Source organism: Oryzias latipes, chromosome 21 (genome assembly GCF_053564925.1).
Source record: "Oryzias latipes strain Hd-rR chromosome 21, Olatipes_Hd-rR_3.1".
Classification (NCBI taxonomy): domain Eukaryota; kingdom Metazoa; phylum Chordata; class Actinopteri; order Beloniformes; family Adrianichthyidae; genus Oryzias; species Oryzias latipes.
In genome coordinates, this window is record NC_136257.1 from 18163059 (window position 1) to 18182053 (window position 18995).

Below are 18995 nucleotides of genomic sequence, written 5' to 3' on the forward strand. Positions count from 1 at the left end.
AAATGAGACAAAAGTGTATGGATTTTTCCTTGGATTAATATGGGAACCCATAAGGAAATGTCTTTTGGGAAAACTCAGAAATCAGGGTTTTGAAAAGGACCTGATGGAAACCATTTTTTAATTTTTTTCATCCTCTTGGCATCCTTTTTTGAGTGTGTAGTATAATAGCAACCATCCAGGCAGAGTTCTGTGCTGCAGTGAGAGTAGACATGGTTAATGTCCAGGGTCCTTGTCCAGATGAGTTACAGCTGCTGCCGAGCGGCTCTGCTGCAGCTGCTCCTTCCTGCTCTAAAGCCCCTGGTGTAGGGGCAAAACATAAATCATCCCTCCGTTAAGGCCCTCGATCTCAGCCTGATACCTGGCCTGCTGATAAAGCTGCCCCTCCCCCCCCCCCCCCCCACCCCAAAAAAGGCTCTGCAATCATTCTGGTTCTGGAGGGGTTTATATCCCAAAAACTGATTGATTTAGGAGTTTTGTCTCAACATGACTTCCTATGAACATCACGCTAGCTGCGTCCTTTAAGAGGATTTACTGATGTCTGCCAAACACATTCAGCTTGTTTAATATTCATTAAAGATGTGCAGCCTGGTGTGATGGCTTTAAAGTCTCAGCTCCAGTTTGAACACGCTCTTTGGCTGCGTTTCCTAAAACAAAGCTCTGAATCGCAAAGGGAGGAAGCTCAGGCCAGGAAAGTTAAAACGAATAAGCAGCTTGCTGATTACATGTCTAGGCTTTTCCATCAACAGGCCCCCCAACCCCAGTGTTTTTAAAGGGGCAGCAACAGCTATGGAGCTGCTCCTTGCATTTTTGACTTTAAGAAGGTTTGGGTCCAGATGATTTATAACCTCTCCTGTTTTTAGCTCTTTGTGACGACTGACTTTTCTCTCTGTTTTCTTCAAGCTTCACATAATATATTATATTTCAGAGAAGAAGCTGTTATGACACTAATAAGTTGTGTTATACATAACTTAGACATACAAAGCAGAACATTTTAGAAATGTCGTCATTTTAACCTGAAGAAACAAATAGGTACCCCTAAAGATGATCCCTAATGATATTAATCCATCATTTTTTATTTTTTTATTTATTTTTTTATTCGTTCAAAAAAAAAATTAAGGAATTTTAAATGAAACGCTCTTACTTTGAAAATTTTGAAAAAAAATGTTTAAACCGATTGAGGCTTTGATCGTTTGAAGATCAACAACTAAATGGATGGACACATGGTGGTCAGCTAAACCTGTAGCAGGTGTGACTGTAAAGCTACGTTCACAGCAAAGCTTGAAAGCAACTTGAACAACTTGAAAGCAAGTTGTTTGGCATTTCTTTCATGTTTATAACGGCTAACTAGCCTTTTTTGTGTTGTGTCTGCTCAGAACAGGACTAGTGGCCCCTGAATATATCGTGGTTCACCTTTCGGTCTTGCCATTTTGCTAATTTTTTTGCATTTTTGCATGCTTTTGAATATTTTTTTAATAGTAAACTGTTTTATGCATCCTGATTGGCTGAAGACCGTGTCAGTCAATCTCTTTTATGCTGTGTCTCCTATACAGATTTGTACAGCTCTCAAAATCTGCAGAACTCTTCAATTGCGAGCGATCTTTTTTTCAATTTACAATAAAGGACTTTTTTTCCACAAAGATTTTAACTTTGAGAGTTTCAACAAGAAAGAAAAGTGTAAAATTGTTCATGTCTGTCTGAAAAAAGTGGATAAAGTGTGTAGTGAGTGAATTTCAACTATCATGGGTTATTTTTAGAATGCAACTCCGTGATAAACAAGGGAGCACTATTAAACAGCTTTTTTTTAAAAGGTGATCTGGTGCACTTTTAGTAAAAATTAAGTGAAGCACCCCTTTTTCTTTTCAATTAACTAAATTCTTTTTATGACCCTGCTTTCATCCGGTCGTAGTTGGGATAGGCTCCGGCAACCTAGAGACCCCAAAGAGGATTTAGTGGGTTTAAAACATGGATGGATAGGGGAATTTTGTAATGAAATGGGTTGTTTAACCCTTGTGCTATCTTAGATGACGCCACCCTTACATTTACATGTCATTCCTACCATGACAAAGGTGGATAAAGGTGGAAAGATTTCATGTAATCATTGGACACCAGTGAGGTTCACAAATCAGTGAAGAAAAAAGGTTCAGCGCCCTGTCTAGTGGGTCTAGATGACCCAACTCCCCATGTTAAAGTGCCTAGGATGGCACAAGGGTTAACTTGGTAAAAATCTTTAAATAGACCGACTAAAACTAGTTAATCCTGTTTCAGTGACTAAGGTTTAGAAAAGACTGCATCACAATTGCAGTTTACTAATCTTCATTTTTATTTGGTTTTACGTCATAAGTATTTATTTGAAATGGGCTAGACATCTGTCTTGTTGAAAGTAACGTAAAAGCCTAGACCATAAAGTACGCTTTAAAAAATAAAGGTAATCTTGGGACAAATTCATCCAGACCCTATAAATTGTACAAACCAACGAAAAAAATATTTTAAACACGCAACACAACAACTTAATTGATGTGGAAAAAACCTGTTGCAGCCATTCCCCTGCAGCTCAGTAGATAAAATCTGCAAAGCTTTGTATGGGTGTGGGGGGTCATATGGAAGTTTCATGATGATGTAAACGAGCTAAATGCCAGACGCCACGCTGCAAAATGAATAATTAGAGAATTACAAGCTGCTTTAACGATGAGGCTGCAGGCAGTCAATGATGTGCTCAGCATGAAGCAGATCCGAACTCTGAGGTCTGAACCCAGAGTGTCACCAGGGTCGGATTAAAAATTTAAAACTGAGGCGTGTGCTCAATCATCAAAAGCTTTACACCATGTCCCACAATGCAACTCAGGCTATGTATGACCTTCATTTAGGTACATTTTATTTGTTTTTATCTCAAACAGATGTTTAGCAGTGCAATCAATGGACACTCATAACCTTCAATAAAATCTGTTTTAAAGCACTGCACAACCCAGTGACAACAAATCTAAGGCAGGTCTATGTCACAACACTACACAAATTTAAAACACTTAGTTAATAACATTACTTTATATACATCTTTGGCGCAAAATAAATGGTAAATTCTAATCTTCAAATTGCATTAAAAAAAAAAAGAGTCTAACAAGAACTTTAACTTTAACTACGACAATTAATTGTTTTGTAATATATTGAGCTAAGTCAGTCGTTGTGCTGATTGGTGCATGATGGGCTGTTTCCTTTGCAGCTTTTAGACTTGAAAGTAACTGCAGCAAATAGTTCAGATATCACTGTCTCCTTTCTAACATTTTTTGGGCTGCTTCCTCAAGGTCAGCTTGAGCTTTTAAAGGCAATGTTACACAAAGCAGAAAAACAGCAGGCTAACTATTCAAACTGCTTGTCCAAGTGTTACAATAAGGATTCTTTCTTTAGCTGAATCTAAGTGCCAATTTCTAAAAGTTTCTGACATGTTTTTAAATGACCTCCCATTCACTCTACTAGGTTAGCAAACAAAACTCACAACAAATGTAAACAATCTGTTGGTCAACGCTTGTTTTGCTACTTTTCACTGTAATGGAGATCAAACCATCAATGTAGTCGGTGTAATCAGGATTTGGGCTTTAACACAATACTTGTACTTGCAGATGCTTGTGCTGCCTTTGCCTGTTCATTATGTTCTCTTTGTGTTGTAGTGATTTACTGTACTTCCTGCACTATGGGGCACACTGTCAATGAATAGTTTGTTTTAAACCTTAAACTGAACCATAAACTGGGAAACAAAGGAGTCAGAGATAAATCTGTCAGACAGACTACATCAACTGTGTTCACAGTAACTCTGGAATTCTTTTGTGACACGCTACACTTTAGCTTAACTACAATACCTGTAACCACCACCCTTGTTTGTAACATGAAAAAAAATGATTGATACTCCTAAAACAAATGTTGCTGTGACTACGCTGACTCACAACCTTGTTAGTAACACATATAAAAAAACAGTCTGACAACGCTATAGTTAGCTGCGTAGTGCGTAATACCACACAAACCTGCATGTAAAAAAACAGACTGACAATTTGACAGAACGCCGTGTACCTCTTAAAATCGCTTCAACATCAGTAAACACAACCAGAATTAATACATACGTAAGGCGGTCCAGATTAAAATGGTGCACTTTTGATTTTTGAAAAAAACAGGATTTTCAGAGTGCCTTATAGTGTGGAAAGTATGAAAGTTGTTTCTTTTGTCTTATAACAAATATTCCAGGGTTTTGAGAGAGTTTGACTTTCTGCTTCCAGTTTTGTCATTGCTGCAGAGACTATTGTTGTTTATCTTACGACAGATGTTCCAGTGTTTTTTCGTGTTTGCCGGGTTTCTTTAATTCCTGACCTCTCACTATAGTCACCTAGAGTTTAGTTCTGCTGGAGGTTTCTTCAAAATTCTCAATTTAGAGGCAAGTGTCCTCTGCACTTTTACCTTTTGCTTTTCAGTGTGAGGATTACTGAGAATCCTTTACTGGAACCAGTTCATTAAGACAATCCAGCCTTATAATTAATTGTATTTCAATGATCTGAACTGAAATACATTTTATCTTGTAAGGTTTTTCTGCAGAACCTTGGAAAAACCTTGGTTGAATAAATAAATAAACTGCATAATACTTCCATTTTGAGTTTTTAAGGTAAAAGCACAAAAAAAATTATTACTATGTATGTTTTTTCTTCATTATATGGATCCATAAATACCACAAATAGGGTTCAGAAATGAGTAGTATAGAGCTGAGCATTAAACATTTAGGTTGGCTCCTTTTTGGATCAGGTGGGCAACATGGGTAGATGGTGAGGTCTGACATTCCAGTTGTCCAGAGCAGACAGCTAGCCTACACAAAAGGTCAGGGCGCCCTGCAGTTTGACATCAACCGAGCACATCACCAGATGGGAGAGAATAAACTGTGGAGTCTATACAAGGGAAGTCAAACATTAGCTGCTTGATAAAACATAGAGAGATGATAGCATTTCACTCTGCTTCTTTTCTGCACATGTGCTCCTTTCACTCTGAGTGTTTTTCTAGAGTTTGATCAGAAACATTTATTTACAGTCAGCTTTGGAAAATGCCAGAATTCTCTAAATGAAAGAGAGGCCAATGATTAAAAGCCAAATAATTCAAGGTAAGCTTTCTGCTGTCTTTATGTTCTATGAAACCTATTAATAAAAGCCAAAAACAAACTTAAAAATTATTTTAATAAATACAGTGAAGTAGGCTCTTTTTAACCCCATAAAACACACTACATCAAAAAACTGACGGAATACATGAAATCTTTCCACCTTTATCCACCTTTGTCATGGTAGGGAGAACACGTCTATGTAAGGGTGGGGTCATCTAAGCACAAGAGTTAATAGAAGAAAAAATAACATTATAAGAATAAAGGCATTCATAATAAATTTTTCATATACTTTCTTTTGTTATAAAAAGTCATTTCTGTACTACAAACTATTCCCTGTTATTTTTGAGTTTTTAAAGTGGCAGTGTGACTTTTTTCATTTTCTATTAACTCGATAATGTTTAGGTTCATAGCCTTTAAGTTCATAGGAAACTTGAAGGACCCTTGCAGGCAAGAAACAGAAATGATTGCCTCCACATTTTGTCTGACCTCAGAGCTTTAGTATTTTAGTGCGGCTGCATCCTGTCCTCACCAAATGGCTGCCAGAGGCTCCTCTTTAAGCCCCACACTTTTTCCTTTGCATCAGTCTGTACTTTCTCATAACCGCTTCACTCTCTGCAAACACTGCCTATCTCTTTTTCTTTTTGAAAACTCACTCTTTCTTTGTGGACTTTCCTTTCATGCTCTTCCTCTACTTCTTACAAGACATGCCTCTGTTAAGGGATGTTTAAAAAGTATCACTCCCTATGTCAAAGGATAGCACCTAGGATAGCACAAGGGTTAAGCATATCTGCTTTGATTGGTCTAATAACTGTATAACGAAATGTGGGCTTCTGTACTTTTAAATTGTGTTTTAAATCGCTTAAATTGCTTTAAATTAATGATTAAGTTTTGATTAATTGACATTAACTTTATCAATCCTGTAGGAAAATTAAATTGTATTATGTCAACCCATTTAAATCGACATCCCAATCTGTAATAGTCAAATAATTACACTTAATTAATTAAACTTTCTATTATGGACCATAATTTAATGTGCAGGTGATGTAGGTGATACTTTTGAAAAGTATAATATAAAAATATATGAATAAAGGAAGACACACTGACTAAAAAAAAAATACTATAATACAATGGTCAACCACACTATAATCTCTGGTGTTTTTGTGAGTACCTATAAGTCTTCTAACTAGCCTAATTTACTTAAGAGCACAAAAACATCAATCTTATTACCGAATATGTAATATGTTTTAAATAATAAATCAATTGATTCATGTACAAGACAACACAAGCCGTAACAATTGTCAAACACAATCTGTAGCATGTAGCAAGATTTTTCATGTAGGACAATACATATTCAAATCTAGAAAAAAATTGTAGGGAAACAGAAGCTTTATATTCACTTTACTGAAGAAAGTATGTGGTTTCTATTAGGTTAAACAAACAAAACGTATGTGCTTTGTTGCAGACCATTGAACCTACATATAAGTCCACAACTTGTCATCAGGTTAGTCTTAATCTATAAAAGAACAAAACATATCAAGCAAGTCAGGAATGCAAAACTCAAACACATTCATTCATCTTCTTTTACCGTTTATTCCCTTTCGGGGTCACGGGGTTGCCGGAGCCTATCCCGGCCACTTGGGCGTAGGCAAAGGATGCCCTGGACTGGTTGCCAGTCTGTCGCAGGGTAGAATATCCTCAATCACACATCCATTCACTCTCACAATCACACCTATGGACAATTTAGAGTTGCCAATCAACCTATGAAGCATGTTTTTGGACGGTGGGAGGATGCCGGAGATCCCGGAGAAAACCCACGCATACACGGGGAGAACATGCAAACTCCACACAGAAATGTCCCCTGTTGATGTGTTTTTCAGGTCCCCCAGCCGGGACTTGAACCGGGGGCCTTCTTGCTGTGAGGCAAGAGCGCTAACCACTATATATATATATATATATATATATATATATATATATATATATATTATCCTTCTTCCTGACATTGCCATTGCATTGCTTGGTAGTGCCACATCCACAACATTTTATGTGTGTGTGTGTGTATATATATATATATATACACACACACACACACATAAAATGTTGTGGATGTGCCAGTACCAAGCAATGGCAATGTCAGGAAGAAGGAACAAGAGAAACTGGAGAAATACCAGGGACTGTGAGAAGAGCTGGGGATAGCATGGAAAGTAAAGGTGACAGTGGTGCCCGGGGTAATTGGAGCACTCAGGGCCGTAACCCCCAAGCTGGAGGAGTGGCCACAACAGATCCCTGGAAAGACCTCAGACATCTCATCTCAAACCAGAAAAGTGCAGTGCGAGGGACAGCTAAGATACAACCCCCCGGGTCTCTGGTAGAGGACCCGAGCTTGGGTGAGAAACCACCCGCAGAGGGTGAAAGGGGCATTTTTTATAAATATGTGTTTGTGGTGTTTCGTTACTTGCACCTCAGACTAAATTCCCCATGATGCAGTAAAAACACGATAGGCCTTAAATCCAGCTGTCACAGTTAAATCCATTTAGAACAAACTGTTCCCTCTTTTTTTACACAAAGACTCACACACATGTTCACAGAGAAATTATTTCTCAAATGAGAAAAGCATGACAGGAATATTTCTCACAGATGACCTTGTGACATTAGTCTTAAGTCCCTGTGATGCTACACAAAAGACTTTTGCCCACTCCACTGCCAGTTTTTTTGACGACGCTGTTTTGTGAGTTCTTCCACACACTAGGAGCTTAAAGCTCTCTTGATCATAATTCAGATTTACAAAGTCAAGAGTTTAAGTACAGAAAGTTATCAATTCACATCTTTGATTGATCTGAACTATGTAATGTAGACGGAGTGAGCACATAGGCATGAATCCCCAGTTTTAGTGTTTCAGTTAAAACACTGTTTTGCTTTTGGGTCTGTTTTGTCTTTGGACAATAAATCACATTAATTCTTAACAGCCAAACCTAAAACACATGCAGCTCTAGAGGAAATTCCATTTTCAACATAACTTCCTTGGCTGGGTTTTTACTGTCCAATGCGACGGACAAACAGGGATGTACTGTATTTTACCATCAAAACATGTCCTAAACAATCCTCTTCCTCTCTGTCATCATCATTCACACCTTTTGTTGGCTCTCTATGTTCGTGTTTTTTTTTCTTTATCCACGTTACTCTTTCTTTTGCTGTTTCTTCCAAACCCTTTCTTCCTTCCCAGCCCTCTTGTTCTTTCCACTGTGATATATCGCTTTCCTCTTAGAGTAAATCCACCTGGTTGGGTATTCCATCAAGACATCAAAGAGTGCACCATCAGCATTAACATCCAGCTAAAAGAACTTTGACTCTTCATAAATATTTGTTCCTTGTTTCAAAAGCAGGAAAAAACAACAACCTTACAGCCAAAAAAGATGGAACAAAGTAAGAATGCATGACTCAAAAACATCAACCTTGACAAAATGATCTAACTTTTGAAGAACACGTCAACCATAAAACTGACCTCAAAATTGCATGAATGAAAAGTCTCCAGGCGAAACATGACATCAAAGAGGGCACCGGTGTTTCTAAAGTCAGTAGTTATAGTTTTTTGTGTGTTAGCTATAGTAAATAAAGACAAACATAAATGCAACTTGGTTCAAGCTGTGTAAACATGAATTTTGAACATTACATCTGACGAAAACAGAGGCAGACACAAATGAAAAGTGTTTTTAATCTTCGTTTCAATTTTTATGCAAAAAAAAAAGTCAATTTAAAGAGCCTGTGTCGTTTTATTTAGAGGTATTTATAATGAGTTCAGAAAAAACAACCCCAAAGCTGTATTTTGCTCCATTAACCCATTTCTGAGTATTCCCCCAAAACCCTGCTCTCTGAGCACCAGCCCCTCCCAATCCAGAAAAAAGGGGGTTCTCTCATTGTGACGTCGCAAAGTGAGAACAACACTCTTCCAGGTAAATGTTTGCATAGTCAAACACACACAACCACTTTCTCTGTGGACCTAGTGGTGATATGCAAAAACACTTTCCTTTACATGCACAATATGCTTTGCAAAAGTTCAGATGTTGTTTGTTTTTGTGAGTAAAACGCAGACACTCTGGGTAATGAATGGGTGGCACCCACATGGACTGAACTTCCGGGTAGCTAAATGAACTGCGAAAATAATTCATATTTGATTAAAAAAATAATTATTTAGTGTGCCAAAGGTAATAATAATAATAATAATAATGGATTGGATTTATCTGCGCTTTTCAAGTCACTCAAAGTGCTTACATTGTGTCCATTATTCATTCACACCTCATTCATACTTGGTGATGGTAAGCTACAGTTGTAGCCACAGCTGCCCTGGGGCAGACTGACAGAGGCGTGGCTGCCAGTTCACGACTACGACCTCTTTGACCATCACCGGGACACATTCACACACCAGTGGAGCCACACTGGAGGCAAGGAGGGTCAAGTGTCTTGCCCAAGGACACAACGACAGTTGGCTGGGGGGGAGTGCGAAGCTGGAGCCCCTTTTTTGGGCATGCCGAGCAACCCAATCTTTCCTTTGTTGCTCGAAGCAACTAGAGCCTGGTCCTCAGGCTCACTGTCCCTTGGCCCTGTCTTGGGTCTCTGCTGGTCGCCTGTCTCCGCCTTCCCAGTCGGGCGGTCGGTTTCTGCCGCTTCCCCCATTTTGTCCTCGGTACGGCTGACGGGCAGGTTGCATAAGTGTGCAGTGCGGGCTAATCAAGGGTTGTCCTGGCCTGCCTCTGGGGTTCGTGGTCGGTAGGGCCTCAGGACTCCTAGGCAGTGGCGTGCCTCTAGTCTGGGCGCTGGCGTTGGTCTAAAGCAGTCAGGGATTTGGGTATGGGCCCGGAGCGCCTTAGGGTTGGGCGGTTCCCTGCCTGGGGCGGGGGCTCTGGCTTTTCCGGGCGCTCTCTGTTCTTCCTAATCCTCGGCCAGGGGGCTGCCAGGACTTGACCATTGTCTCCGTGGTGGGGGTCCGGTGCACGAGAGGGTGGCTGTTCCCGGTTCTTTGTCTGACTGTGGGGCTCTTGGATGCCTGGATCAGCCGGGTTGCTACGCTGCCTTCCTCTGGCTCTGGGGTGTGGGTTGCTGGGTCTCCTGCCTTTGCTGGAGTATTCAGTGTGATTAAAGGAACACTCTACGAGGCACACATTCATTCAACCCACCCGCTTATTCACCATGGTTATTGTTTTTACACCCCTCTTCAAGAGCATTGATAATGCAAATCCTGTGTGTACCTGTCTGTGTGCATAAGTATTGTGAGATAAATACTCCATCATTATTGTATGAATATACTTCCAATCTGTAAATAGTTGTGTGCAAACTATTTTGTTTGACTTGTGACCTAAGTCAGGCATTTTACTTGTGACACACTTATGTTTTGACTCTGTATTATCGACCCCCCCTCCGGATTATAATCCCTTATACCCCATCTCTAACATCCCACCCTCTCTCTCTCTCTTCTTTTCTTTCGTCCGGTCCAACAAGGCATGCATACAAATATAATTATCATAAATAAAGTTTAGTCTCAAATACGAAAGTGGTTTATACAAATATACCCTCTTTTTGTCAGAATATCCATAATTGATATTGTAACAGTAAAATTTGTCCAATACAAGAGGCCTTCAGCTCTGATCTGTTTGCTCAGCTGTTGGACAGGACAATGTTAAAAAAAAGTTACATCTGACAAACTTACGTCATGACATAATGTAAAGATGAATGGAACTTTAACCAAACTCATGTTTTATTCACTTTCTCTGGTCTGAAGCAGAGTTCTGTTCATTTGTTGAAACATCTCAGTCAATGGTGTACATGAGTCATCAGGGCAAAGGCAGACATTTCCACATCTCTTTGGTATGGTTTAATGAGAGACGGGTCTGTTTGGGAACACTGGCAAGACATTTAAGCTCGTGGGTAACAGCACAGACCCAGCATTGTCCTAATATACTGTACCCATGTCATTATCAAAAAAACATTTTATTGTTTCAATTTGAACAAAGGGGAAAAGCACATTTTATTTAAGACTCCATGTTAAATGTTAAAAAGAGGCAACAGAATCACTCCCAATGTCAAAGTGCCTAGGATAGCACAAGGGTTAAATATGATGATGCCATTTTAGCCTTAATCAAAAAACCTGTCTCGTTTTCTAAGACATATTTACTCCAAAGTGGCAGGAGTTCATCAGAAATTTGCATCTTTGGGGCGCTAGCTTACAGTCCCTCACATTTTCAACCTAACATTATCAGTGCAGTAAAAAGGCGAGCAATATTGGAGCTATCCAGCCATTGAGCTTTTTCATATATATCTTCCATCATAAGAAAAATGCCATAAGACCATGTTAAAAACACCATTTTCTTTAAGACTGAAGTGTTAGAATGTGAAAATAACTTGAAACCGGGGATCAATTTTGGTAAGAGACACCACAAAAAATGCAGCCATGTTAAAACAGAGCAAGAAAGCAAGTAGCCTTCCAAAAGCTAAAGGAGGTCCGGCCTGCTATTACAAACATATGACTATCAAACATTTTTACTTTAAAAACCCACAAAACACATGATCTTACACAAATTCTCATAAAAACAAGCTATTTCAACATAAAATGAACTATTCATAGAAATCCAACGTCCAATCCTAATATTTCCATATAAACAAGAAAATATCATTATGTATTCATCTATGCATTAAATTACCACATCTCTTCAGCTTTGGATCAACCAAATAGCCCTGAAAACCCTTTGAGACATTTCACCACTATAAAATAAATGTCCATGCTGCGTAAACCAGTGGTCTAAAAATCTGTGACGAGGTTTGACATGTCTCAGACCACACTGTTAACCTCTGTCACCCACCAACACCATGTGGCTCCACTCACACTGCAGTAGTAGTACACCCAACCCATCTACAACATAGAATTTAGGTCAACCAGCAACATACAATTATGGCCGCCTGTCCCCGTTCTGCGGCGTTTTGATCCAAATAAGGGCAGGGCTTTGAAGCAATCTTTTGATCTCACTGAATTATGAGTTTCTGCTGGTTTTCAAACAGACACAACTTATTTGAATATAAAAGACTATCTGTACAGCTTAGTGATAATGCTTCTGCGGTGGAGCTACTTTACATGCTGTTCATGTGTCATTGTAGCTATTCAGCTCAATGAGATTTTGCTGCATCACCACTTGACCCTGAACCGTTCATCCCACACTCACATCTTGAAACAAGGTGATTCGAAGCAATTACAGCCGCCTTTGACATAGTCACCGGGAGATAGATTAGGTACATGTTCACAGGGAGTTTTGAATTACCCTGAAACCTGCCAGCACAGAGAATTAGATCCACAGGGCAAAAAGGTTCCCGATCTGCCAGGAAAAACTCCAACCAGCTGTGTCAACAGTGACTAAACCGCCAAACCTCATTGCACACCAGCTAACAGCTTACAAGTACCATGTTTGTTTTTCTGGAATTTTAAGATGGAAAATATTAGTTTTTAATTGTTTAATTATAGAGAGATAATGTTGGACTAAAATAACAATTGTAGCTTCTCAGAACTATTAGAAGGGACTGTTTTGCAAGCCCCGAGACCTGCAGGACAAAGGGGGAAAGAACAAATAGATAAAGCTGTAAAATGGAAGCGGCCATGGTATCCACTTAAGGGGGGAAAAAAACTCAAAGGAAGTTATTTTCAGCATCAGGAAGATGCTGACTGAGAAAAATGGGTCAGGTTTATCTAAAAGACAGCCACGATTAGAGCAATTTGAACCTTTTTAAATGCAAATCGAGCTCCAATGCTTTTGTAAAAAAGTTCCAGTGATAACTCATCTTTTTATTTATTTAAGGTTACAACCTTAACCAGCCTGTATGAATTAATGTCGGTATGGTGGTACACCCTTTAGCTGCAATGTTGACATTCTTTCAGCTACCGCACTCTTCAACCGCTTACGCAATCAACATAAATAGCTGATTCTATTGCCCACGAACACACAACACTCTGCTTTGTTTAAGATCAGTCACTCCAGCCAGAAACCTCTAGTCTGTCTTAGACTGCCAACTAAAGGGGAGTCGCACTCCAGACCTCGAGGATCGGCATTCTGCTGTTTTTTTTTTTTTAATTTTGCCTTATCTGCTGCTGATTACCTTATCTGCACCACAGGCAGCCATTGTAGTCAACTTTTGATCGTAAGATTGTAGGTTTAGTTCCCACCTGGCCCGCCCATGTGTTGGAACTGTCCTTTGGCAAGACACTTACCCCACATTGTTCCTGTTGGCTATAGATTGTCACCAGTTCTCATCGGTGTGTGAATGTGTGGGTGTGCATGGGTGAAGGGAATTCTGTATATAAAACGCTTTGGGCCCTCTAAGAAGGAATACCAAGTATACTCCATTTATCATTTACCTGGATCAGGTGTGCTTAGACGAAAAGGAGCTTTAATAGCAGGTTGGTTGGAAAACATGTTGTCATCTGCCCTCTCGGCCTGGAGTTTGACATATAGTCTAGCTCACATCTGCATTTGGGCTTTTGACTTGCTCAAAGATGATTTGGGATTTCTCCAGTCTTTTGTCTTCTTAGAGGATGGATCGTAGACACGTGAAAGATGCCCTTGCAAAGCCAACTCTGTTATCACCTCCAACACACAACTAAGTCTCAATCAGTGTTCATGAAAGCATTTATAAATCAAGTGAGTGACCTAAATGTCCTCCTGAGAGCAGGGAATTTCCATTTAGCTTACTGAAGCAGCACTCCTTTAGCCCTGCTAAAGCTATGCTACGTTAAGCCAGTGGACAATCGGAGGCATAACAGAGCTGTAAGCAAGTATTCTAGCATGTGACCTTCATGGTTTTAAAAACTCTGATGGAAAAAATGAAATATGGGAGAGCAGCTTAAGAGGAATTCAAGTGGAAGTGTTGGCACATTGTTTTAACAATGGGAGATTGGGACAAAAAAGCCTTTGGTTGGGTGGACTCGTCCTGTCTTGACATTACAAGTCCAGACAGAGAACATCACTAGACAGAGATCACAGGACAACAGGTGAAAAAGTGCCAATGTGTCCCTAGAGAACCTGTCAGGAGGGGCAGTAATTGCATAGCGTCTGAACAAATAGTTTGCTCAGCTTGAACTCGTATCGTTACAGGCAATTAGACCTCCCCTAAGAACTGTTTAGGTAATACAGCTGGCAAGCTTCCTATTTGTCTCTACTCAAGTTGTCCTGGAGCAAGGACGTATTTATTAACATCTGTGGCGCAACTTCCTCCTCTTCCAACAGGCTCAGTTTTTTTGTAACACTTTCCAAAAAGGCCAAAAGTTTTTTTGGTAAACATCTGGAAGTCATCCCCCCAACCCCAATCCTCTGTTTGCTGACTGCAACAGTTGATTTTATTAACTGTTCCCATGGAGCAGTCCATACAAACACACGCTGCATCAAAAAAATGTATCAGCCTGGCTTTTACACACCACAGCGGGTTCATAGGTTTAACGCGAACGCGTCAAGCCATTCGGCTGATAACACCGTCAGGGGTGTCACTTAGAACCCGGCTCAATTCAAGAGCTTGAGCCTCTTAACTCAAGAAAGGAGGCGTGTATTCAAGTCACAGCTCAAAAATGCAGCATGTGTTTTAAATCAAAGCCGTCTGTGGACTCGGGTGAATTCACATGTTTGGACATTTCAGCTTTGCTAGCAAACAGCCTATTTATTGCAATGTTAGTGATGTGGCAAGAACAACTGGAACCAATTTGGGAGACAGAGTGACCTCATGTTGGTTTGATGGCTTAGAATGCCGGTTTTTCTTTCTTTTTGGTTCTTAAGAGGGTAAAATGCTGCAGCCTGTTAGGTTCGGCTCTGATAAATATTAAAACCTTTCATGAGACCAGTGTAATTCTTTGGATCATGTTGGCAGATTATAAAGGCTCTTTGATGCACTGTAAGGCACAAAATGGCATTTTCCACGATATTTTATGGTTATCTCTGTCTGGAAGAACTGTTTGCAGACACACATATGTCCAATCTCTAAATTAAATGGCTTTTTTTCATCAAAGCAAACAAAATAAAAACCTGTTTTTAAGCTTTAGTAAACTGTGTGCGAGCTGTTCCATATTTTATCCTGATAATCCTCACTGGCGTCACCTCATCTGTTGGTGAGCTTGAAGTCATGTACTTGATCTCATTTGCCAGATTTTTTTCTCTTTTCAAACGTGCCTTCTACATATGTGTAGGCATATGACTTCAATCTGGAGTGTGAAAGAAGTGCTGAACGTTTTACGAGATTTTCGGATTTCAAAATTCTTTCAAGGAACTCAAAAACTACATGTTTCATTGACTTACTTTACATGTCCACAAAAATCAGATAACTGCGAGAAATCATACATGTGCATATTGACTTTAAAAATGCAATGCTGAGCTTAATTTATGTAAAATGTGGCCATAGCATTAGTTTTGCTAAAATGGGAACCAATATGTCTGCTAAGTGGTCAATACATTGCTGCTGAGAAAATGGTTGTTGCCTTGGATACTCATTGCAACCCTGGGTCAAACGTTTTATGTCTCTTCCTTTTTCGCTGGCACATGTGCAGATGTAAAGCTTTGCAATAAATAATGCAAATAAATGCCGGAGCATGTCAGTTTTTTGGATATAAGTCCTCATTTTAGATATCTGCTGTAATTGGATAAAGGACATAGTATTATTCCGTTTACATGGCTGCTTAAAAAAATTGGATATGGAATTAGCATGTTAATCTTTTCTCAATAATCCACGCATCAAGTTAAAGACTAACTACAAACTTGAAAGAAGGACGTGGATCATAAAACGTTTCTTAATCTTAGTTGTTTTAAAAAAAAACTCCCCAAAAACAAAGTTTTTGTATATAAGGCGCACCAAACTATAAGACACATTTGTGTCTGATTAACTGAGTTATGAGTAATTCTAGATCTTGTTTGTGACATGCTATACGTTAGTCACGTTAACTCCGTTAGCTTAATTGCAATACCTGTAACTCACAAACTTGTTTGCAACACAAAAATAACTGTAACTGTACTAACAAAAATAATACTGTTATAAGGTGGGCAATTGTTTTTGGAAATATATTAGAGCTTTTAAGTGCACCTTATTGTGCAGAAAAAAGGGTAATAAAAAAATAATAGCAGCGTGACACTTGTGTCTAAAAAAAGAACGTTACACAGACCCACGTTTGACGGAAAATACTGGTGAACAACATTTTCCCCTTGTCCCACAGTTTCCCATAAATGTTCCGCCGTTTCGTCTGGTCAAAAAGCACTCATCTCATTCATGACTGTTCCATGGAAAATCCGCCTGCATTGGTGTTTTTTTGATAGGAGCAATTATGGAAAAAGAACAAACTCATCAGAATAAAAAGCCTAAAAAAGCGGGTGGGAAAACCTATTCCAAAAGAAATGGACTATATAGCTGTAAGCTATATTTACATTTGGTGTCCGTTTCCCCAATATTCATATAAAATTAGGACCATATATGAACTACCACATGGTGGAGCTCTACGGAATTTTGAAATTCCACTCAGCATAAACAAGAAAAACAAATCTACTAAATGATCATGAGAGCTTTTTTAGTCAACTACAAAGACCTTGTAACGGCACCCGAGATCAAACATGCAACAGCTGGAAAAGAAGAGGATAAAAAGTTGGAAAGGAGTTCTAAGCCAAACAGGAGCTCTCAGGTTATCCGGCTCTGTGTCACCTTCTGCACCTACTGTGACTCTGAGAATCCAGCAGCATCACAGCTTCTAATGTGTCCTCACATCTGCCCTGCATTAACATGCAGCCTGTGTATCCTCAAGGACTCCACAAGCCTTTTTCAGCTAAAACTCTTTTTCTTGCACGTGCAGCAGTCTCCTGGTGGTGTTGGGGGGTGGTTAATGGTTGTGGCAATTCTTAAGAAAATTTCTGAAGTGTTTGGAGAAGTGCAGATGAAATGCAAAAATGCTCACCCCCCGCCGCTATACTTTTCAGCGCCCCAGGGTGACATCACTTGCAATAGCTGAAACTGATTTTTTTTTTTTTTTGCAGAAAATCCTTAAGTGATCAATGATCTTCTCTGCTCGAGAACAGACTGTACCACACTAGATTATGTTATGTTAGAACAAACAAGTGGAAGATATTGATTTAAAATATAAGCTAAGCATAACTTCAATATTTAAGCATTTCTGATCAAATCAGCAGAACATCCATTCCTGTGTCTGAGGTTGAGCTACCATCACAATGTAACCAGAAGCCCCAACATGCTCAAAGGAACAGTGGATCACTTACCGTCCTGACATGAAATAATCAACATGCTCAAAGGAACAGTGGATCACTTACCGTCCTGACATGAAATAATCAAAACCAGAGCAGTTGAAATCAGAAAAAAGAAAGTCCTCTGATGCCTAGAGATCATCATGTCTATAGCAATGACATGAGTCTTCCTTCTGTGCAAAAGCCAAGGGGAAAAGGGGTGAAAAAAAAGTGCTCAGGTTATCTCTACACCACCATGAATGCAAGAGTGCCTCTCCTTGTAAGCAGCGAGCAGACCCACCCTAGACTGTGTGAGTTCTTTTTTCTTTTTTTTCCTGTAGTTACAGCTTTAACTGAGAAGAATGCTGGCAAGCCTAATTTTCCTCCCCCTTTTGTCAGCCCTCTCCCATAACCATCCCCTCACAGGCTGAGAGAACTACACCCATGTTCACAAGATCTTTGAGGGACTTTCTCCATTTTCTGATCCGACAGATGCTGGGATAAGAAAGGGAATCGTCTTTGACCGCTGAAGGGGGTTCTTTGTTAGGTTTTTGTTAGGAGCTGTCGCCAAAGCAAGATCATAAAAGACGTCTTTTATTGCAGACTCTGGGACACAAAACAACACTCACAGTCAACTGACAGTTCTTTTTTACAGACCTGTTAAAAGAAAGAATAGTTTTTATAACTGTGGCTTTCAAAGATGCACTTGAAGATGCAATTTCATCTGCTGTTTAAGTCATTTATAAAGCTGAAAATCCTTGTTTTAATCAGAATTCCTTGCATTATGTCAATAGTTATCTTACAAATGATTGCAAAGTAATCACATATTTTAGCTGATTCCGAATGTGATTGTAAACGTCTATTTTTAACCCTTGTGCTATCCTAAGCACTTTAACATTGGGAGTTGGGTCATCTAGACCCCACAAGACAGTGCGCTGATCTTCACTGGTGTCCATGGATTACATGAAATCCTCTTCATCTTTATCCACCTTTGTCATGGTAGGGATAACACCTCAATGTAAGGGTGGGGTCATCTAAGATAGCACAAGGGTTAATAAACTACAACAAGCATGATGCCTTATAAAAACAGGTTCGTCTTTGTAACACAGATCAGAAATCTAGAAAAGTGCACTGACAAGGGAGGATGTCAAAAAAATGGGCAACCTGTCTGTGACACACAGGTGGGCGGCATGAAATATCAACGTCCTAGACCTCAGAATTTGCCCATAGGGCAAAAATGTTCATGCACTTTTTTTTTCTATTGGGATATTGTGGGTGACAGGTCATAGTTATCCCTTAAACAACTAAAGTAGGTGAGACGTAGGCGTGTAGTACAGATTTTTTTTAATTGTTTTAACCTCTCAAGCAGGCCTGGATTTAGCTAGCCCCACTGCGGGATGAAGGTAGAATATCAGAGGGCAAGTCTGGATGTGCTGAGAGTTTGGGGGAGTCATATCCCTCCATGTCCCTAAAATGCATAGAAAACCATCTTATCATCATATCTGTTCAGCTATCCATAGATATAGTGTCTCCTTTAATATATTTGATTATTAGTTTTATGCTGAATGCTCTTTCTGACCCCTCTGCAAATTACCAGGCTTGGGACAGGCACAAGCAAGACATTGTTTTTTTACACCGTT

At 39.5% G+C, this 18995-nt stretch overlaps 1 protein-coding gene across 1 annotated transcript in view; it reads right to left on the reverse strand.

The window, feature by feature from the left end:
- The window catches only part of col5a2a (collagen, type V, alpha 2a), a 41758-nt gene extending 24008 nt beyond the window's left edge, over positions 1-17750 (reverse strand). Inside the window, exon 1 of the mRNA XM_020712869.3 lies at positions 17443-17750. Within this exon, the coding sequence (XP_020568528.1) occupies positions 17443-17521 (79 nt within the window). The 5' untranslated portion in view covers positions 17522-17750. The remainder of the gene's footprint in view (positions 1-17442) is intronic.
- Between the last annotated feature and the right edge of the window lie 1245 nt (positions 17751-18995).